This window comes from Corvus cornix, chromosome 4 (assembly GCF_000738735.6).
Source record: "Corvus cornix cornix isolate S_Up_H32 chromosome 4, ASM73873v5, whole genome shotgun sequence".
Lineage (NCBI taxonomy): Eukaryota > Metazoa > Chordata > Aves > Passeriformes > Corvidae > Corvus > Corvus cornix.
The window spans coordinates 36,209,691-36,233,004 of record NC_046334.1 but is presented as its reverse complement, the minus strand read 5'-3'; the positions used below and the strand labels follow the sequence as shown (position 1 = coordinate 36,233,004).

Below are 23,314 nucleotides of genomic sequence, written 5' to 3'. Positions count from 1 at the left end.
TGAGTGACAAAAGCCAGAAGTCTCAGCTCACATCTCCTTCACATTCATAGGGAAGGAAGCAGGGAAAGCTTTCCTCAGTGGACCATTTCCTCAGTGGAGCAGCACTGACATCCAGTGGTTGGCAAACCACATACCAAGAAATGATAAGTGCATTTTCCTTATGTTTGAAGCTGAATTTTACAGCACAGGTTTCCCTGTAGATTTTAGGCACCAAAAAAGGAAAAAGTATGACTGAATTTCCAGGAACTTTCTTCATTTTCAAAAGAGAGGGTGAAGTAGATATGAATGTTTAGGCAAAAGCTGCAAGCTATTGAAAATGGGCACAAGCAGATTCAAAGTACAGAAGGGTCTGTGACAAAGAGGGTCTAGCTTCATCCCCTGGGTGCGGTCCTGCCCACATACTAGCACAGTGCCCTTTCAGGTGTAGCCTGCAGGCCAGCTGTGGCAATACTCTATGCACCAAATTAATAAAAAAATTCACTTAAAAAAGATCTTTGAATTCTTATTGATATGGCTGAGAGGATGGCACATTGCAGCAGATATGCAGGAATGACAAGGTAGTATCCTTAAGCCAGGCTTGCCTCTAGACACTTCACATCATTTTTCCTGAGCCCTGTAAAGAGTAATTGTATGGGGAAAGAGGAACAAGTGTGCACAGATCTACGAAGGGCTGGCAACATCTTCCTTGGGCAGTGCTGCAGGGAAGAGCTGCTCTGTTTGTGTCCCCTTTCCTTGGGGAACTCATGGGTAAAATAAACAACATCTTCAGATCAGTCCATGAATAAAAACTTTCCATTCCCCAATCAGCACTGGTACTACTGAGGAAAAACAGGACTGACTCATCATTGAAGCAAGATGAAACCTTTCAGAAGGCACAGTTGTGATCCAATTGAGAAACAGGGTGAGTAATGTTTTTTCTGTCTATTAGCCTGCATACTTAGGATGTGAATTAGTTCTACTCCCTCTCCACCCCTGGAGGGAACAGCCCTGCTGGAGCCTGCAGCATGTCAAGGTCCCCTTATCCCTGGGCACCAGCCACAGCAGAGAGGAGCACTTTTACAGGAGACCCTCTGCACAAGAAGCTGAGCATCTGGCCTGGAGTGCTCCTTGGCTTGGGGAAATTTCTGCTCTTACAGCTTTGTACTCTGTTCATCGGCTCGCTCTCAGGATGGCCTGGGGCCCCACAGTTGTGAGTGTGGGTACTTGGTCCAAGGCTGGGATGACTGTACAGACTCCCTGCTAGCTACCCCCGAAGATGCAGGTATAGATTCAAATTTCCTCAGGCTAAAAAAAAGCCAGAAGTTCAGTCTTCTTCTCCTGGAAGAGTAATTCAACCACCAACAAAAACGCAAGAGCTGAAAAAGGAGAGCACCTTGACAGCAATTTAAGGGTGAGCCCCATCAGATAGAGGGCAGTTTAAGATCTGGAGCCAACAGAAGTGTTTCTCCTGTCACGCTGAATCCCTAGCTTTCCCAGTATACCAGCACCTGAGCTCCAGAAGAAGAGGTATCATGGCTGCTTATCATGACTCTCCACCCCTGGGTCAGCTCTCTAACTTGCACCTGCACATATCAAGGACACATCAGTACCCTCTGGATTTTAAAGCACTGTACTTGTGTGCTAAGACCAAAATGTACCAGCCCAGATTCCTCCAAGAGGGCAGGCAGCTGCCATCCCATTCCTGTAACCACTCCAGCAGCCAAAGAAGCTCCTGAGAAGCTAATCAGTGTTGCAAGATAAGGGCCCTGAATCAGTACAAAGCTGAAGGTCTCAAATTAGTATTTATCCTGAAATCGTAACCAACATTAAAAAATGGAATTTCTCTTCTCCATTTATATATAACTGTTCACAACTTTAAATTGTATTTTAAATTTTATTTCACGTTTAAAGTGGTATGAGATTCATAGTTGTATTATGACCTATTATAATTGCTTTATAGTGCATGCATTTTTTTCAACTCTTTGAAAGAGTCCAGCACAAGCAAATCCCAAAAATAAGTCAGGAGATCTGTTTTCAGTTTCAGTTTCCTTTTCTAGTAAGTCCTGTTCTTGTCTTACAAGGAGATAGGCATTCAGCTGACAGCATGCTGTTTACATATTTTTAATACTGAATTCAGGGCTCCTTTTTATTTTAAATCACCAATTTATTATGACTACTGCAGTAAACTGAATCTAACCCCTAGGAAGATGGATGGGAATTTTTTTTTTTTTTCACAAAACACCTTCAGCTGTTTGCTCATCTGTATGGGTGACATCACCAAGGTCATAGCTGAGACTGGCTGCTTGACGGAAGGACCATTGCCTAAGTTTAGAGTAGACAGAATAGACAGAAACAGATCACAGAACTGGGCATTTCTTTGTTAGGATACAACTAAGTAAATCTAATGCTAATACTGGATTTGGTACCTGTGAAGCCAGTCTTTGGTACCTATGAAGCCTTGCAGGGTACTTTTATGCACCCGCAACATCAACAGAAGATTACAGCAGTCAACTTACAAAATAGGGGTTCTGGAAGAGAAGTAAACAGACAACCCAAGAAGCACAGACTGATCAGCTGAATAAATGTTTTATTCCCTTCTGCAGACAGCATCAAAACCTCTATTACACACTACCAAGCAGCTTAAACCTACACTGAAACAGCATTTGCTATTTTTAAAATAGCTACAAGCTTTGCCCATTTCCATTCCTGAAGTAACTTGCAAGGCTATGTGGCTACATTTTATCATTAGTGCCCTTGGAAGCAAAAGCTACATCTACCATACCTCTGAAAGCATCACAATCCAAATCCAGGGCAAGGTTTGCATAGAAACCCGACCTTAGGGGTAAGAGGAGAATTAAAGCAATAACCTTCACAATTCTTCTAATCACAAGATTCTTGCCCATACTATCACTTATCCGACACTGAAAAAATTGAAGCAATAAACACCACAGGGCAGGAAAGCTGGGGCAGCTAGGTGGCTAAAATAAATTCCCTTCCTCAGGGAAGGGGAAACTCCCATACAGCCAGATGGAGCAAAAGCCCTCTGCTTTCCTGTTTTGGTTTGAAGGGAAGAAGACCTCACAGTTCTAGAGGCCTTCTGCAGTCTGGTGACACACTGTGGGTATTGCAGGGAGGTTGTGCCTAATTTTGGATTTATCAAACTTTTACAGGCTTTACCTAATGTAATAAACAACTAGAAAGAAGCCTGAGGCAGTGAGCTCAGTCTCTCAGAAATACTGTATTTCCACCATGCCTTGCTCATTAGATGTTGAACCTTGAAGTTCTCCTACCCATGCTCATCTGGACTCCATTATAACTTGTATCATGCACATTTATTTGAATACTCTAGCAAAGCACAATCTGGTTACACAGCAACAAGACAGAGCATAAGAAGTGCATTTCATTTTTTGGTTTCACATTCAGATTACAACTCATTTGGCAAAATGATTCCTCCTCATGCCCCAGAATTTCTATGCTGCAAGCCGGCACCTGGAGGGTTACACAAACAGCTGCAGGAAGTCGCTCACACTCTTCTCTGCCCCTTCACTGAAGTCAAGGTTTAAGACACAATTTAAATATACTCCAGGTGCTGTGCTATATATATGTTTTTGTTGAGTAAGAGGTCATGTTCAGAGCTTGGTCATCTCATTTCATGTGTGTACACAGAGAGGTAAGTAAATCCAACTACAGATAACACACCTGGTGCCTCTGTCAACCTCTTTGTACTCTTTGGGTGAATTATTTCTCCCTCAGAACTTAACATTTGAAATGCTAGCAGCCAACACTAAAGAGACAAAGGACCCATTTTCTCTGTAGTTTTCACTACTGGGACCTGAAATGTTAACAGAAAATGCTGGGTTTTGCTTTAAGGCCAATGCCTGGAATTCAAATATCTCCTGACCACATGAGATGCTCTCACAATACATGCTAATTACAATTTAAACATCATTTTTTTTTCCCTCCAGGAATCTTGCTGGCAGTAAGGCAGCTGATAATCTGCAGTGGAAAGCTAGCCCTCCTGATTTAGTGTGACCACTATAATTCACCTGATTCTCAACCCCAGCTCTCACTGAGGGGCACAAAAATTTATGTGCACACTATAGAACTAGTTTTCTTTGTTACAGAACAGTTCCAGAGTATGATGTGGCATTGGAATAAAAGATTTTCCCAAGGTACCACGTAAAATGAAACCAAGTCCCTAATGGCTCATTTCCAATGATACAGATACCAAAAGTAATTATTGAAATCCTTTTTCTTGTAACAGTATCAAATATGTAATTTGTAAAGTGCTATAATTAAGGAACTAATCACATTCCTGAAGAAAGCAGGCTCCACTCCAGAGCCTTTCTATTCAACCTTCTTAACTACAACAAGATTGACTGGACAAGTAACTACTTACTGGAAGAGAACATATTAAATTCATGTTTTTTGCCCAGATAAGACTGTCCATTTCTAATGGGGAGCCAAGACTCATCGGCCTTATTTTATACCCTGAGTAACTAGTTACAACTAAAGATTTTGGTTCTTTTTTACTCCAGTCCAGCACTAACCATTTTCTATACAATTCAGTATTTTTAATAGCATTTGGACCACACAAAGGGTCCAAGCTGTCACCATCAAACTATGATAGGAAAAGCATCTTTACTAACAGCTCTGTCTTACTATCACACAGCTCTGCATGTACGCATTCTTAGTAAAGTTAGAAGTCTATTTTTGGCAAGAATTCCCTCCTCTCTTTATGCTAAAATTAATTGAAAAATAAAACCAACACCCTTTAAAACTACACGTGCAATTTTTAAAAACAAGCCAATTCTCATTCCCTTTCGTTTTATAAAATGAGCTGCAAGAACAGTTGTCCAAAAATACATTTCTCTATGCACACAACACTGTACTCAAGCAAGGAAGAGTTACCTTTTCAGGTTTTTCAACAAAGGCTCATTGTCAGTTGTTCTGTTTGAAGTCAAAGGTGACCTGTGGCAACAGATCCAATTATTCAAGTACAAATTTGTACGGCCCAGGGGCTATGCCCTGTAACAGCAATAATGTCCTTATAAAGGAAAACTCAAACTGGATAATCCGCAGAAGGAAAAAACACTTAAAAATATTTATTCTGCCGTGATCATACTGACAGATGTGTGTGGGTGATGCAGCTGAAATTCTGGCTCACTGTGACGAGTAGACAGCAGTTATTTATTGTCATACTGAAAAAAAAATCCATCAAGAGATTAATTTGTCTCATGCCATAAACATTAATGATGTTTCCTCTCCCAGTCAAACTATTCCAGATAAAATTCCTTCAACACTTGTCAAAAGAAGCTGTCAAAAAACAGCTAGCTTAAATAAAGTCACAAGACTAAAACCTTCTGGGTCAGTAAGAATAACTTGTAAGCAATTCTTCCATGGGTTGGATAACAACAGCATATCAAGCCTGAGCAAAGCATGTTGAGCTCTAATCCTTTCTTTCAGCCAACACAGTTAATTACGCTGGCATGAAATCTGATCGGCACTAAGAACATCCCTGGCTCAAGGGCTCTACAGTAGTGCAAGTTTGTTAATAGGAGAAACAGGGAGTTCCACAGTGCACCATTTAAAATATACTGTAAGAGAATGCTTCTTGACTTCAAAAGTGCAATTAGCATGGCTCAAACCCAGAAAAATACAGGAATGAAAATGGCAGGTGTGGACTGGAGCGTTCTACTGTGAAAGTGGAATTCATAAAGGAAAACCTACATTGATTCTAAGTGGTTTTGAGCTAGAAGTATAAAAAGAGGCTACTGCAACTAATGCATCATGGATATGTATTTTTTAGAAATACAGATTCCTTGGAACATCTTGCACTGCTTTGGTCTTGTATAACCAGGTGCAGCTCCTGTGAGCCATACACCAGACTCTTCCCAGAGCTCTACATCTGTAGTCATCACTGGTTTTGTCCATCAGGCAGTTTTCTCTCCCTTTTTGACTCTTCCATGCGTTATTTACATGTTTCCTTATATTTGCCATAAGAAGTTAATTGGGTTGGGTGCTACAACTTTGTCAAAAAGGGCCAAGGAATGGCATCTTTGAGGACAACCTCCCCAAAACACAGGAGCCATCCATTCCCATATGAAGTAAGTTGAACAGGCATGGCAGAAAACCCACCTGGCTGCACCAAGAATGCCAGAAGGTAGAGGAGGGAAGGTAGAGGCATGGACTGGCTACCTAGAAGGAGTAAAGAAGGAGTAAAATATTGCCTGAGCCCACAAAGAGAGAAGTAAAGACAAAGCTTTGTGGAGTTCAAATCCGTAAGATGGAAAGGGCAACGAGAAGAGCTTGTAGGCTAAAGAAAAACTAAAGAAAACATGAATATACTGATAAAAGAAATGAAATTTAGTGTCAAAGGACACATAAAAGACCCAGACACTCAACATCTGATTTTCTTCACTGTTTACTTGTAAGGTTTGCTGTCACACCTCCTATGTCCCTGAGTCTAGGGGCAGCCTGCAGAAGGGAAGGAATATCCGCCACAGAGGTGAGCCAGGGACCACCTCCCTGGATGTATCACAGCAAAGGGGATAAACATGGCACAAGTCCATGGGACTGGATGGATGGCACCAGAGGGCACTGAGGAAGCTTGTGATGTCATTGTGAGATCATGCTCTACCATATTTACAAGGTCCTGGTGCTTGACAGCAGTTCCTGAGGACTGACTAAAACAAATTCTTGCCCACCTTCAAGAAGCAGGATCCAGGAAATGATGACCTTGAATTCATTAGCAGCGGGTGAAATTTTTGGAACTGATTAACTTTAGTTAACTTTAGTCCATGAAAGACTGCCTTCTGCTAGAATAAATCAGAGACAGTTTACTAGAGTTTAAGTGTGTCAGGGATTGTCTAGCATAAGGATAAGGGGAAGCCATCAATAGAACTACACAGAACTACTGGTTGTCCAAGAAAGACACTGTGACGTGTATGGAAGAATCAGAGCACCTGACAGGACAGAAGACACAGGCAGGAGACACCTCCTTTTGAAAAAGGGAACTGTGAAGAAGGGAAAGACAGCATGATTAAAAACCAGATGCTATTAGCAGTAAGACATACATTCTTTAAAAGCACAGAGTGGTGTCCAAACAAGGGAAACAAAAATGAGCATTAATTCAAGCTAAGTGCATGTAAATAATAAGATCAAGTAAAAAAAATAACCAAAAAACCCCAAAACCCAAGTTTGAGAAATAGCTTACTGAAGCATGAAAGCTGCTATTGAAATATTTTTTTCAAGCACCAGAAGTAGGATGCCTGCCAGAAAGTCTGTTGGGCTGATACACAATCAAAATGACAAGAGACCACTTCAGAAGCAGGAAGGCCAAATTAAGCATTTCCGTTGAACTCTTAGCAGTGCCCAACACCAGATACCCGACGAAGAGAATAAAAAAAGGGCAAGTACACAGTGATACTTCCTACTAAATACTCCTATCTTCAGATAATCTGCATGATAGCTTCTACTAGAATTTTCTGCCATGAATAGCCTCATGGCCTTTTTTTTATTTTTAATAAACCCAGTATTTCCCAAACAATGCAACATAAACTGACAAACTATTGTAGAGTGTAAGTATTGCTGACTCCAGTCTCGTTATCAAACAGAGGAACACATGACACCAATTTTTTATCAAAGGGCTCTGGGAAGCTAAAGAACTGCAGAGCACTAAGTCCTACTTCTGTGTTGAATAGAAGCTAGTAATAAATAACAAAATTAGTAAACCATAGACACAGCTTTTGTGGAAAAAAAGCCATGCCACAGAAAAATATTATCATCTTTTGAAGAAATCAAAAATTATGTGGACATGAGTGAGGCTATTAATACAGTAACTGACTTTCCAAAGTATTTGATGAGGTTCTTTGCTTTCTTTACAGGCATAGTTCTTCATCAAAGTATGGCAGATTTCTTAGGCTAATAACTGCTAAAGTCTATTAATTCCAAATTTTAAGTGTGTTTGAGACTGTAAGCAGCATAAATGTCTGTGCTGGCAGCTGAGCAGTCCAACTCCTCTTCCAGGTCATTCCTGAACAATAAGGAAGTTCTTGGTAGCTGCAATTAAAATGACTATAAACAGCTGCAGAATAATTCAAGAACTCTGTCAAGGAAATGAGCCAGCAGGAGAGCTCAGTGCAAGTGCAAATGATTGTATATGGAGTGTTAGACCACTCAGTGCATATACTCAGTGCATTACCACCAGGAGGAAAAAAAAAATTAAAAATCTTGGAGTCAAATGCAAATAGGTCTTTCAGAATTTTAGCTCAGAGTTAATGAAAAGGGAAATAAAATAGCAGGAATAATAAGGATGGAACATGAAACATTTATATAGCAACTTCATGGAGAGGTCTCTGATATTCCCATAGCACAGGGCAGCAGAGACACAGAGGTACGTAACAGTATCCATATCTGGGAGGAGAGGTTAAAACAAGCACCACATTCTGCAGCCACTGACTCAGGATGTCATTAATTTCAAGACTATAAATGCATTCAAAAGACAAGTCTGTGCACAGAAAGCCGTCTATGAAGCATGACAACCGCATTGCAATTTTTGGCTCAAGTGTCCCAGTGCACTGGTTGCCAGGAATGAAGCTTATCCATTCTTTTACTTTTTCTCACTAGCGTATGTTTTTGGCCAGAGCTAAAGTTGTCAAGAAAAACATTCACTGGTCAGACCCAGCATAGATGCATTTTTTAAGTTAAATTTTATTTTCAGTTACTCTGGGCAAGTGGATCATTATACTGGTTAAACAACTCAATTCTTGTTATTCCTAGCAGTGATTCCCCACAGTGATCTCTTGGGGCTTTTTTTTGAGAGAACATACCTTGTTACTCGATGGCATTCATCCTCAAACCTAGATCCCTTTTTTATTTCCTTAGCATGGAAATATTTATTTCCTTATCTTGGATCCAAAATAATCCAGAAAATTTATCACTCTAATTTTACTTCAGCTCTACCTCTGTGCAGACTCCTGATTACAAAAAAGTAGAATTCAGGGAGCAATAAAATTAATATTCTTCTTCCCAAAAGCTAACATTAATTTTATTGCAGGTCTGCTAGGAAACAGTGATAACATATAAAATTCAATATAAATGACTGCTCTTAAACAGCTGCCACCTATCAAGATGATAAAAATAGATCCAAAAAAGGTAAAAATCACCAAGTTTAAAGAAACAGTTTTCTTCCAGCTACTGTATAGAGGCTTAGGCAGGGCCTGCTAAGCCTGCTCTACTTCTTTGCAGCTAGAAACAAGGTGGAAAACAGGTATTTCTCTACCATAACCCAGTTTATGTTCCCCCGGCTCTCTTGCGGAGTGCTGAAAGACCGCAGTGAGATGAGCCATCTTTTCAATTTTGTGCACTGACTTTTAAACATATACCCATATATTCTTGATTTTGTTTAACCAAACTTATGACTTGTTGTATGTCAACACAAGTGCTGGGCATCAACACTGAAATATATTGGTTAAAATCCATAAGCCAAGAGTAAGCGGCAAAGCAGAAATATTCTGATGTACCTGACAAAAATCTTCAACACACCATCCCATGTCATTCCTCTCTACAGGATGCAGCAAGAGTTAAGGCTTTTTACAGCAGCTGAGACTGCCCAGAATCACCAGCAAAGTTCCTACTGAATCAATAAAGGCAGCTGGCAAATCATCCTGGCAACATGTCAGACTACAAAGTCAAATCCAAACATAGCAGAATTGAATCTCCTTTTATTGGCATTTCTTCCTTCTTCTCCCTCCAGCAGGGACAAGCCCTGAGGCTACATGGCTTTTAAGCTGAGAGTTCTTGCAGCAGTATTTCACTCTTGCTAGCACAGCCTGGGAAAGCATTTGGCATACTTCACTGAACAAACCTGACTGCACAGGGTAACGCTTAAAAGTTCTGATGCTTGAAGAAAGAGAGGGCTGAAGGGAGGTCTATCTCTCTATGAACGAACAACCCAGTCTTTACCAGAAAGATCTTCCTCACTTAGCAATGCAAACATACTACTAACCAAAAAAATATCACTATATTGCTCTTTGGTAGGATAAAAGTGAATGTTGGCTGGCCTTATCAACCACAAAGGCTTCTGGTCTTTTTAAACAGATCAGTGGGAGGAAAATAAATGGTGCATCCAATAGGTAATCTGCTACCTTTTGCTGCATTTCTCGCTGGTATTGGGGGATAAGCAGCAAAGAGAGCATGTGGAAGCCTGAAAGCATACAGCAATATCAGCCAATCTCACATTGCTCCCCCTCTCTTCTGCTGTTCCCAGGAGAGACACAGAAGCTATAAACCTTTAACCTATTTAGGGAATTGCAAGCATCCCAAGTATTCAGTACATAAAATAAGTGATATAATGTTGTCTGAAAGATACCTTTTGTTCACATTGTTTTTTCATGCTGTTCTGTTTACTTGCTTAGAACATTAAATACTAAAACCTAACTTTGATTTGAGCAGCTGGCTTTGACCTCCACGAAGGCTTATCTGCAGCTGTGCTTTAAGAGAACAGTTTCTAAAATTCATCTTTTCACGGCTGTCCCTCCTCTTCCTCAAAGTATTTAATAATTTTTCAAAATATCTATTTATTAATGTCCTTCAGACCAGAAGACAAATTCTGAGATTATGCCAAAATTACTTCAGGAAGCTACAGGTATGGAACTACTTGGCAGATACATATGCTCTCTGATGCCCTTCACCTCGAGTAAAAATGAAGGGGAGGGAGTACTTGAGTTCTGCTGCCTAAGATCTGGCAGCTCACCTGGGCAGAGGCAGCCCATTCCACCCGCATGTGACACATTGCCATCTTCCACTTTGCTGTCCTTGCTTCACTCCTACAGAGTGAAGGGCAAGGAAGGAGTGTGCTTCCACCTCTTTCCTTTCCTCTCTCTAGAGAAGGCAGGGCCAAAGCCTGTTCTGCCAAAATGAGCTCCTGGCAATAGCAGGCAACAAGCAGCTCCACCCTGCTCAGTTAATCACAACACCTGACAGGAAAATGTTTTTTCTTCAAGTTTTCTTAGTCCTGTTGCCTCCTACAAAAGGGATCCCAGTGGCTGCAAATGCCTCAGCAGAAGAAGCAGTGTTTAGGGAATAACCTCCTAAAAAGAAAATGCTGACCTACACAGGTTACCCAGACCATTTCTTCCCTTTCAGAAAAATCTCTTTAGTATGAAGGACCAACTTCTGAGCACAGCAAAGAAAGAGAAACAAAGGGAAGCCCCAGGACAGCTGGCACTTCCTTGCCACCAGCAGCAGACAGGCATGGTCCTCTCCTCTGACTGCCAGCAAGTGGAAACCTTTAGTAAGTCACCTGAGAAACACAGCACAAAGGAAGTGAAATGCTGCACTCCATGTGCTTAATTTGCTTTCAATGAGTGCACACCATGCAGTAAATTCAAGCAGCTGTACATGCATGGGTATGAGTCAGACTCACAGCTGGTCAGTTCTCTCCTACCTTGCAAAATGAAAAAAACACCATCATAAAAGCCCCTAGCAGAGCCCCAGTAACCAGTCAATAAACCACCAACAGATTATTTACCACAGCTGGACACATATAGCCCGGAGATAGGCACCCAGTCCAGGGATCCCCATTGCTGGGGATGAGGGGGAAGTGAAAATTGCAAAGTACTTAATATCTAAATTCATACACTGCCTACAAAACCCCAACCAAAAACCCAAAAACCAAAAAAAAATACCCTACCATTAAATCAGTTTGCACAGAAGCCTGTCCCTAGCTGATATTTAACATGGAAAATTATATCAAATGCAGATTAACCTGAGAGCAAAATTGGCTTCAACATATATCAAAAGTTAGAATAGACTGTGTAAACCTGTTAGTAATTCTTGAACAAATGTTAGCGACTTTCCAGAATTTTCCCACAACAAAGTAGACACCCTTTCAGCAAGTAAACTAATGTATTTTCTAAGATTTGTTCCCTCTTTAGAACAAATGCTGAGAGAAACTCTTAGAAAACTATTCCAACAAGCACTGTGGCAGATCCATACTTCTGTTACTGCAGGTAATTAGGCAGTGTTATTTAAAGAGAACAGTATTTCTTTGTTTCTGTTCTCTCTTTATTTATGGTCCATTTTAAAAGCATTGGGGTAAATCAAAACTGAATAAACTAACTAAGCATAGGGATGTCTAATAAAGATAATCCTTCCTTCCTGAAGACAAATCTTAAGAACTTATGGATTAAGAAAAGATATGACAACAAAGACTTTGGCTAGACATGGAACATGCAGATACATGCAATTAGACACTAAAACAGATTACTTCAGAGATAAATCACTATAGCTTAAGTATTCATGAAAGGAATCATTGCAACAGCATTAAGAAGAATATATGGAAACGTGTTAATAGTATAGCACTCATACCTTCAGTACAAGAAGCCTTAAGAGGCCTAATAAATAATATTTTAAGCATCAACTCAGATATATGGAAAGCAAATAACTGAATCCCATAAAAACAGAGCTAAGAGAAAACAGAAGGTTTGCTTACTCTTCTTGACGCAAGTCATTAACGCTCCGATCTAGTGAGATCATATCACTTGCCACCATATTAAACCCAAACTCTTTAATGCTGGCTTGAATGGATTCTTTGTAATCTGGTCCTAAAACATATGGCTTTGCTTCCTCTCCAGGGCCACCAGCAACTCCATGAGGCTCAGGCTCTTTGGGTTCAAAATTACCAAGGACTCCAGGTCGTAACACAGGATCTGGGTATACAAATGTCTGAGGTTTAAATGTGAGATACTGCCTCTGGATGATGTTTTGCTGCTTGTTATCAACACCATGATGATTTAGTTCATTTTTGGCCTTATTTTTCCTTCGAATGGATTCCAAGTCCACTTCCACACCTTCAACATGAGGCCAAGGTACCACAGGTTTGAACTTCTCATTTCCTAGTCCGTGGTCTCCTTTGTTTGGCAGGGGTCTGTTGGCTTCTTTGTCATCCTATATACACACATAGAGAAACAGCAGACCATGTCAATTGATGATCCTTTTTTTATTTACATCCAGTAGCTTAATGCACTAAGAGTTGGTACCAAATATATGTTGAGCAAGTATTGAGAAGTCTCTGCTGAGAGGCTGAATGAACACGTTTTACTAAGGCTACTGACCACTGGAGAACATCACCAGCCGTCGTCCACACTTACCTCGGTGAGTTGGTCCTGGAAATGACTGAATGCCCAAAGCATTCCCAAAGACCAAATACCCATGTAGGACACGTTAACTTGAATGTAGTTCAAGCTGTAGTTCAAACTGATATGCAGGGGGCACTGACAGAGCGTTTTATGAAGGAGAAGGTGACATGGAGGCAGACAGTGCCACACTCCAGAGCACAGCGGCCTTGGTCCCACTGTTGGACAGACAGGGGCTGTTTCTGGGGTTTCTATGTGCACTTGTGGCTCAGAGCTCAGCAGGGTCTCAGTGGTTGCTAGATACAGCCTCAGATGGGAAAGACTGCTGTAACTACGAGTAATCTGGCACACACATCTGCGGCAGCTGCGAGCCACATATAGTCCCTACCCTCCACAAACCCCCCTGCACCCCCCAACTCACTCCCACCAAGCTCCCTCTGCTGCAACAGTTTATTTACAGCTGGGAGGTGACACTGATGGCATTGGGAACAACAGGCAGAAATGAGATCAGCTGCATGGACACAGGCAGACCTGCCTGGGGAGGCAGTACTGGGGTGAAGAGAATTGCCACAGCCACTGGCATCTCTAGCATCCTTGTTTAAAACAATTTCACTGCACTCCTCCCTCTCTCCCCACCAGGAGATTTGAAGTTCTCACTGAGAAGAAAGGCTAGGATTTTGAAAACTGCTCAGCATTTTCAGTGATCAGCGAGGTTGGTATGGTTAGAACAAGGGTGTGTGATTTTGGAAGAAATAGACAGAAAGGCTTTGAAGTGTCTGAGTGTGAAGTCTCCAGAATACAACAGCACCACCCATGAAAGCGCTCCAAAACACACACTCACTGCTTTTTTCAGTACTACTGTCCAAGTATGATTAGGGAAACATTGCTGAAGGTTCAGATTTCCTGCTAAAATTGTTTACTTGTAAGCAGGACAAATGTTAGATCATTCAGAAATCTGCAGGAAACAACACACATTTTAGCAATGTCTCAGAATCAAAAAAAATTTGAGATCAGAAGGATGTCACCTAATCAAACCTGCTGAAGGCAAGTTCACAGTTAGATGGGGTTTCTCAGAGGCTTGTCCAGTCACATCCCTTTGTCCAGTTTCTCAGGACAACCTGTTCCAGTTGCTTGACCCATCTCACAGTGAAGTTTTTTTCCTCATATCTCAGCAGAAGTTTCTCATGTTGCATCTTTTCCTTTCAGTCTGCACCCATCACAAGAATTTATTTCCATTTTCTCTGCAACTTCTCTTTTTAGGGTGAAAAGATGCAATTAAATTCCCCATTAGACTTTTCTCCAGCCAAACCCAGCCTCTCTAGCAGGTCTTTTCTGGGTCCTCTGCATCTGTTAACATCTCTCCCGTGTTGGGGCAGTGTGGGAGGAGAAACCACACACAGAACTCCAGACAGCTAAGTTCTTTCTAGGGCATCCACCCATTACGCACTCTGCCTTTACTGCAACAAGGGTACAGTGCTGACGCATGTCCATGTTTAATTAAACCACACAACACTTCCTACTACTTTACACTATTTTCCTCACATCAATCCACATAAAAAACCTTCAGAAATTAAGAAAAATACAGTATAGAATATTTCTAGGTTAACATGGTAACAATGGGAGTCAGACTGGCTCCAATTCAAAATAAAGAGTTTATTCAAGAAACTTCCTGAGTTCTCTGTGATAGTTTAAACAGGGAGGACATACAACATGCAGAGGAGTTACATTATTCTGATATTCCATCATCATTTTTTGAGGAACTCAGAAGTCTGTGTTAAAAAAGGGAAGTTTAAGGGCATGTGAAAAGGCACATTTTGCAAGCAAGTAGAAGGCTGCCATGGATCTAAATAAAGCCCTGAGAGGACTTTTGAAGAGAGCATCATCTCACACTTAAACCTAGAAATCAAAAGGAAGGCTTTGCCACTAGACTGTCAGAACACTGCTGAGCTCTCAGCTTGCATCTAATTCCTGCTCTGAGTGCGGAGGAAGCTATAAAAGCCAGCAAAACAGACAGCATCATAGGAAGGATGCTTAAAGAGAGCATAATTTTGACTACATAAAATTTCATGCATTTATGTATTCAGTAATATTTAGTTCTGGTCTCCACATCTCAAAAGGAGTCAGAGAAAGTACAGAGTTGGGTGACCAGAATCAAGGAGAAGGTAGAAAGGTATCTTGAGATGAAAGACCAGAAAGGCCACTCATCTTTCATCTCCAAGACTCCGCAGTTTGGAGATGTGATGGCTTAGGGATATATAACTGAAGTTTAAAAAATCATGAAAGTGATGGATAAACCAAATGGAAACCCACTGTTAACTGAGACAGATGACAGGTCCATAGGGGGACAGTAAAAGGGCTGGGAGAAACCTTATGAAAATTTGAATTAAACAGCTGTAGATGCTTGAAGTCCAAAGGGAAGGCAGCATCTAAAGTAGCCAGGTTTGCACACTGCCACGCTCAGTCATCACCCTGGATCATTAGTCTCCATCAGACAGGACTTTCTTATTCCCCTCATTACTTATTATTGTGCGGAATTAAATAATCTTTCATTCCACTTCCATTACCTATAAAACAATTATGAGCTTCCACTTAGCCAATTCTTTGACTGAAGCATAACACTTCTGAAAGAAACTTGTTTATTTTGCTGCTGTCAGACCTATGACTTATCCTGTATTACACTTAGCCTCATTATAACTGGTATGCACAATTTGCATTATAATGCATTTATTTGCAGTTCCCTTCTACGCACCAAATATATTCCATATGTGCTGGCCTAGAAAAATATTTCCTAAAACAAGGAAATTATACTCTAACACACAGACACACTCATTGACCCCAATATCTATGCACAGAGGACAAATAAGATAGAAGGCACTTGTGGGTTAACCTTCTGCAAACCTCAGCATGACACAGCTGCTCACTCCTTCCTCCATACCCCTGGACACACACCTAAAACACAGCAATCATATGGGATGCTATGAACAAAATTAACTTAATCTCAGCATTTTGTGGACAGTTAAAAAACCAGAAGTGGAACTAGCAGTGTTTAAGTGCATGGTGCAGACAACAGCTACTGGATGTTATTCATTTCTCCACAGATAACTGAGACAAGAATTTCCCAAATACTGTCTGGAAAAAAAGCAAAGTCAAACCACAATCAAAGAACTACTTCAGTCATCTTATAAACCACAATGTCTTAGTTAGGAACTTCTAGAGCTTCCTCTCTCTTTTATGAATTATGATCCACACGCTCTTAAAAAAAAAATAATGACATATCAAAAATATCAAAAATCTGAAATAATTTTTAATCATTGTTCCTCACTGATTACAAGTTTGGCTCAGGTAAAAGTAGTCATACAACAACAGTCAAACTGGAAGGCATGCATATAAAAATATAAACCACAACAACCTTTCTAAAGTGGCAAAACAAGATGATCTGAAAATTATTTAAAAAGCTTTGAAAAAGATAATAACAGCAAGGTGAAGGGAGGGCTCAGCAGAAGTGAGCACAACATACATCTGAAAACAGCACTTCTATGCTGTCCAAAAATGAGGGGAGAGAAGCAAAAACTGCATATTCTCTCACATCTAAAGACAAATAACAAAACCAACAAAATCTCATTACATCTTTATAAAAAGGACACATAATACAGAAAAAAGTTTTTTCCACAGATCATTATTTTTTTCCATAGGGCTGGACCTAGGATTTCCTACCAGTTTTCTAGATCCAGTTTGCTGCATGCTTCTTTATTTTTTGAATGTTTTTTTTACTCCTTAGGGAAATATGTATGAGTAACTGCAATGGGTGTTTCCAAAACAGTGACGTGACATAAATACAGTCACTACCTGACTTGTAAATAAAAAAATGGGGGTTATTCATTGTCATTTTACTTCACAATTTAGGTGCCTTATTGCAGAAGACAGGAATGCAGTTGAAGGTATAGAAAACATAACTGTTTCCCTTTGAAAATATGCCTATAAATTACACAAAGTAAAAGGAAAAACCGTGAGAGGTCTTAATAAAGCTGCAAGAACTGTCATCTGGTAGGAGGGCTGGAGTTGTAGCTGGCAATAAAACTGCCAATGTGAAAGTTGCATAATCTGCTTTTCTTCAGTAACTAGTTCAAGAATGGCAACTCCCTAAAACTGTCTATGAAATAATGTCTGAAAAAAAATTGATGTTAAAAAAGTGGATTTGCTTCAGAATTTTCACTTGAGAACTTCAGAAGAAGTAAAACAAGCAATGATTGCCTCAACACAGTTGTCTGACTCTTAAAGGGTTCCATCCCATTAGACCTCCCACCTCCCACCCCTGCCATAGTAGCCTCCATTCGAGCAACTAGGAATTATACCCACTGCAGGACCAGCTGCAGACCAGAAGCACACACAAATGGAAAAACACCCAGCTTCCCAAACAAGGATAAAGATCTATGGCCCTTCGGCTATCACTTAAAAAAAAAAAAATTAAAAAAAAAGAAACCTTTTCAATCACTACAACTTTTGCACAAAAAAAGTCTGTTTTAAGCTCCACATGCAGCACTGCCTCTAAATCATATTTTGCCAAACCTTCTATCAAGCAATTTCATCACAAGGCAATCCTGTTGACTAAATTAGGGCTGAAGCTGGACCACGAGTTCTTTTGTCAGATATGAGCAATGACATTCAAGTCATCTGGCTTGAAAGGGCCATTTGCTGTCACAGTGCCTGGGCAAAACAGTCTCTATCCTGCTATGACTCCTCTCAGTGTACTTCAGAGGCACTCCAAAGGTGATGGAATGCATACTTAGATCATTTATGGGAACTGCACAAACACAGAGATAAATACAATTTTACACTAAGTTAGAGAAAACTTCTGAAGTTTAAAAATGCATGTTTGTAAAACTAACAGATTGCTAAATTCCTCCACTGCATGCTTTGTGCAACCCACGTGAGAAACCATGCTGTTGATGGTATTTGTCACCAGCAGTTCCAAGAAAATATAAATTTGTAAGCTATATTCTTATGTTCATAGCTGCCCTTAATTTGGACATAAACTGACAATATGAAAGTCCATTATGCAACCAGTGCTACCTCTCCATAGTAGATTTCTGCCCCCTTAAACATCCTGGGGGAAACAAAACAAATTTAAACAAGACCAATTCATATCTACCACCCTGGAATAAGTTTTGGTACATAGAACTACCATGACTATACAGCTTTGTACCACAGACACATTGCTGTGATGGCATCTCCAAAAAGCAAGTAATCCTATAAGACAACGACCACATCTATTATTTTTTGGAGTGTTCAGCACAAAACTTGGCCAGAGGCCACTTATGAATCACAAAGTCCAAACAATTAAAAATAATTGTGATGATATAAACAAGCAAGCATTACACTATATGCATATTCACATATATGTATGTTCTACTTATTAAAAAATACATAACCGTGAAGTGTAAGTGAGGTGCAAGGGCCACAAGCAGCTTTGGAGAAATGTGTGTTGAGCAGCATTTCTATACTAATGTGTTTTGTACTCCCACCTATACCTGAGGAATGGAAAATAAAATGTTGTGGGTTGGTTTTGATTTCTTCTTTTCATGAAATTTAACTAAAAAAACCAGCAGGGCAACTTCCTCCTTCACCTGTTTCCTAGATTTCACAGCATCTATCAAGCTGACTGACGTGATATACTATTCAATGCCCTGCACCATCCTTTATCCAGCTTGGCTTCTCTCAGATCCCAAGCACCTCCCTGAGATGAAAAGTTTTGCCAGGAATAGATACCTGTAATAAAACTGCTAGTCATCTGCAGGGAGCGAAATCCCTTTCCCACTCACTTCCTATGTCCTGTCTGATAAGGCAGAACAGGACAATCACTAGTACATACACTTCTGCAGTACAGAAGTCACTGAGTTTTCAGTAGATATCAGCAGACCACAGCCATTAATGTTGGCTCAGCCCGCTGACAGAATAACAAAGTAGCAGGACTTTTGAGCCCCAAAATTACCTGTGCTAGCCAAGGCGAAACAATTTAGTGGGGAGAAAGATCAACAATTTTATTCTATTTTACAGCTGACATTCCTGAGATTTGAGAGCATTGCTTGTGGAAAAGCAAGTGGCACATCCAAAACTAAGAAGGGCACATAGTAAAGGAGAGGAACTGTTTGTAAAGATGTGAAATTGTTAACAGCTCAGTGTTCTGCTATGATGAAGGAGTTTGACAGAATTTAGCATTCAAGTTCTGACTGACTTGCATTAATCTACATGAGTCTCTGTATCACTGATTCCAAATAATGGACTAAAACAACCTCCTGTTATCTAGTAATGAGTCAAAAACCAAACAATATCTGAGGTCATCTCGGCTGGTGTTTGAACCTGTGAGTTCAAGAAAGATGCCGAAGAAGATAAGCCTTAGTTTATCAAATTTATTTCATTTTTTGAATGAGTTTCCTGGGCAAGAAGGCCAACTAGCTCTTCCTGTCTTCTTGGATACCATCTACTTTGTCACAGCAAAAGCATTCATCTAGGACAGCGGCTTCAGGCCAATGCTGCATACTGCCATGGTCTGCAGCCAACATTTCACACGGTCATTCACAAGGCACAGAAACTGGTATTAATCTATGGAAGCCCTCAGATAACAAATCCTATGGAAGAAGGAAGGATACTTATTTTCAGTTGAATAACCTGATTCCCTGGTTATTTGGCTAACAGAAGGGAGCATAATCAATCCTGAGTTTTACCTGTTTACTTGCAGAATAACTTGTTTAAAGATATGTATCCACATTTGGATGTCAGTACAATACCCATCTAAGTAGCCCATTTAAATGAAATTGTTCCGTTGTGATATGATCTTTCACTTGTCAGGGCACCTAATGATACTTCCGTCATCCTCTTTGGCCTTGCTGTGCACGTATCATTTAAAACTCATGCAAAGTAATGCAATCCTGCCACAATTGCTCTTTCAACTTGCACTGCTTTACCCCCTCTCCTTGCTCTTCACTCCCTTTTCCAATGACACTGCTCCCCCAGAACTTCCTGCTGGCTATGTCTCTCCTGGAGTCTGGATTTTCTACAAATGCAATTGTCACACTCATATGCATCTGGTCCAGACTGAGTTAATTCCTTTACTTTGAGAAGTTTAGATACCTTCATTGAAAGCAGAGACTACCCAGAGGCCTGGCCAGAGTGCTTTGTGCCAGACTCAGTCTCTCACAAGGGATGCCATTGGCCACCCAAAACTTGCCAACTTCTCTCTCTCACCTTCAGAGAGATTTAAGAGTACAAAAAATGGCAGAGAGAACATGGCCTGTACCTTACCTATTTTACATGATTCCTCCTTAGGAAAGATGCAGTACTCCTGGAATTCCTGTGCGCAAGCAGTTTCTCAATTAGACTCTGCCTGACTGAAAGCAAGTAAAAATAAAGACACTGAGTGCTTCAGAACAAATTACTGTAAAAAATAGCAGTCTTATTGTCCTCACTGTCACTAGCACTCAGTGCTTGGAGAATATTGAACTTAAACTTAAACTGACCAATCTCCTTCCTCATTGCCTGAGATTCAACTCTTACTCAGCTTTTACACATCCCATCCTGCCATTCCTGGTTATGGTGACACTACCCCTGGTCCCATCTGTAGTCATGGTGTGTTAAGGAAGCCTTGACAAAGGTCCATTTCACTCAAAGCCCCCACTTATGCCCAAGAACTTTGCAGAGTTAACCACAAGCAGTCGTAGACTTATAGAATGGTTTGGGTTGAGAGGGGACCTTGAAGACCATCTAGTTCCAACCCTCCTGCCATGGGCAGGGGCACTTTCCACTAGATCAGGTTGCTTGGAACTACATCCAGCCTGGCCTTGAACACCTCCAGGGATGGGGTGCGCACAACTTCCCTGGGCAACCTGTTCCAGTGCCTTACCACCTTCACAGGAAAGAGTTTTTCCCTAATATCGAATGTAAACCTACTGCGCTTGTGCCTCTCAATGTACCTCTCCTTGTGAGTATGGAGAGCACCATGTAATCTGGACAGTAATTAATAAGATTTAAAATAGAAAGACTCAGATAAATACCTGAATAAACTGATATCAAAGAAATCTGTCCTTGACTTTGTAACTTAAGCCTAGTTTCAAAGCCAGCAAAATAGCCTCTTATCATTAAGATTACAATCACTTTCAAGTAACAGAAAGATTCTTAAACTGAATCGTAAATGAAGCTGCTGCATTACCTAAGGGGATGTATTTTAGTCTCTCCCATGTTCTAGAAATGAAAACATGTTGGCACTAGTAACCTGTGCAATAAAAAGAACACAAAACTGTATCTGCAGCTGCTTGCTGTGGAGTAACAGAAAAGTTGTTAGAGGATCCTTGATAAGACACAAGTATGGTCCAAAGCCTCTTAAATCCTCTCCTTACAGACAGCACACTAAAGATGGCAGAAAACCTTTTAAACTCAGAACAGCAAGAATTGATTACAAGTTTATTACAACTAGACCAATCAACATTTTCAGTAAAAGAAAGCTGAAGTAATCATAGAAACATACAATGGTTTGGGTTGGAAGGAACCTAAAAGATCTCTCACTTCCAGCCTCCCTGCCATGGGCAGGGGCACCTTCTACTAGACCAGGTTGCTCAAAGCCCCATCCAACCTGGTCTTGATCAAGTGGGACAGAACACAAATAAAAAAGCATAAAAGCAAGTATCTCCCTATATACTGCGTATTTTCAGGTGTGTTTTTGCTCCTTGCTAATTAAATGGCTTTTTTTGTTGCATGCAAGTGCAATTTGTCTGGTCCCAAGGAACCCGACCACAAGAGACCTGCCTGCACTGATCCTGGCTCTCTTCGTGACACAAATCGAGGAAAGACAAATACTGTACATCACACAAGGTAAGTCAGTTTAGGTTAAGCACTTAAGACTGATCTAATAAACCACCAGCTGACCCACTGACTGTAGAACAGTCTGCCACCAACTGCTCTTCAAATATCCATAACCTTCCTTCTCTCTGTGCCCAACAGATAAATTTCTACATACTGCAGTCTACATTGTCATTAGCATGGCATTTCAACTACGAACTTCTGTAGAGTATCACCCACATTAATTCATTCTTAAACAGAGACTGCAGTGACTCAGGCCTCCAAGCCAACAAAAAAGCACCTGTTCATTATAGTTACCCTCAAATGCACCATATGGGTTACTGTATCATAGATGAGACTCCACACAAATGTAAAAAAAACCCCAAACTAATTTGTATGCCAGTTGACTAATCTCATGCTAAATTCAGCCATTTAACATTTTATTGTATTTTAGTTGTTCAAAATTCTGTTCTTACAGCCAACCCCCACAAAGAGGCCAAAGAGGAGGAGAGCACTGAACCCTGGGGCACAGCTCTTCTACTGCAGCACCAGGGAGAAAATCTGTCCCAGGTAAGCAAAGCCCATCAGACCCTGACCCGTCCTTCCAAGACAAAGTCTAGTTTCTTGTCTAGTCTTGGGACGACCCAATCAGTTTCAGTTTTCCTTCTTTTCCTGAAGCCGGTCTCCACATCAAGTCTTAGGAGATGTCAAGGTGCCACTACTCACAGAAAGGCCAACACGTATTGCCTAAAAAGTTAAACCTTTTTTCCTCAGGAAATCTCTTCTGAAAAATGGACTGCAGCAATGATGGCCCAAAGTGCAGGGTGTTTTTATCCTGTCTCCTTCCTCCAAGTGATTAGGAGGACCACAGGGCTATGTGGCTTGGAGCAATACAATCAGATTTTGAAAACAATGTTTAATCAGAAACATACCTGAGCTATAGAAAATTGCTTCATAATACTTTGACTAACTAACACCTTTCTGGCCTATGATGCAAGAAGAAAAAGGGATACATACCATAATTAGACAACTGTCCACAACTTTTCTTTTTAGAGGGATTTTACGAATGCTTAACTGGATAAACTTAAAACTTAAATGCATAAACTTATGAGTATTAAGAACAAAATGGCCAATTGCATGAGACCCCATCTCTACCAGAGCTGACTGTAAGATGTAAAAAGGCCCCCAGATTTCAGATTTCATGACTCTTGGAGTATTTCTTACCCTCTTCATTAAAAAAAACCATTCTTTTTTTTACTGTCTTTGCATTGTAAAGAGAGGCTAGCAGAAGAGGACTTTTTTTTTAGTAATGTAGATTACTAAAATAGTACTCACACACTTCTTAGAAGCTTAAATTACCTCCTTCC

At 40.5% G+C, this 23,314-nt stretch overlaps 2 protein-coding genes across 2 annotated transcripts in view; both read right to left on the bottom strand.

The window, feature by feature from the left end:
- The window catches only part of GALNT7 (polypeptide N-acetylgalactosaminyltransferase 7), a 71,792-nt gene that overhangs the window by 27,685 nt on the left and 20,793 nt on the right, over positions 1-23,314 (bottom strand). The window contains 1 exon segment of the mRNA XM_039551171.1: positions 12,476-12,930. Coding sequence (XP_039407105.1) covers positions 12,476-12,930 — 455 coding nt within the window.
- Positions 12,879-23,314, bottom strand: part of GALNTL6 (polypeptide N-acetylgalactosaminyltransferase like 6) — a 505,353-nt gene continuing 494,917 nt past the window's right edge. Inside the window, exons 15-16 of the mRNA XM_039551174.1 lie at positions 20,418-20,503; positions 12,879-12,930 (exon numbers count right to left, since the gene is read on the bottom strand). The gene's annotated coding sequence lies outside the window, so the exon portion shown is untranslated. The remainder of the gene's footprint in view (positions 12,931-20,417; positions 20,504-23,314) is intronic.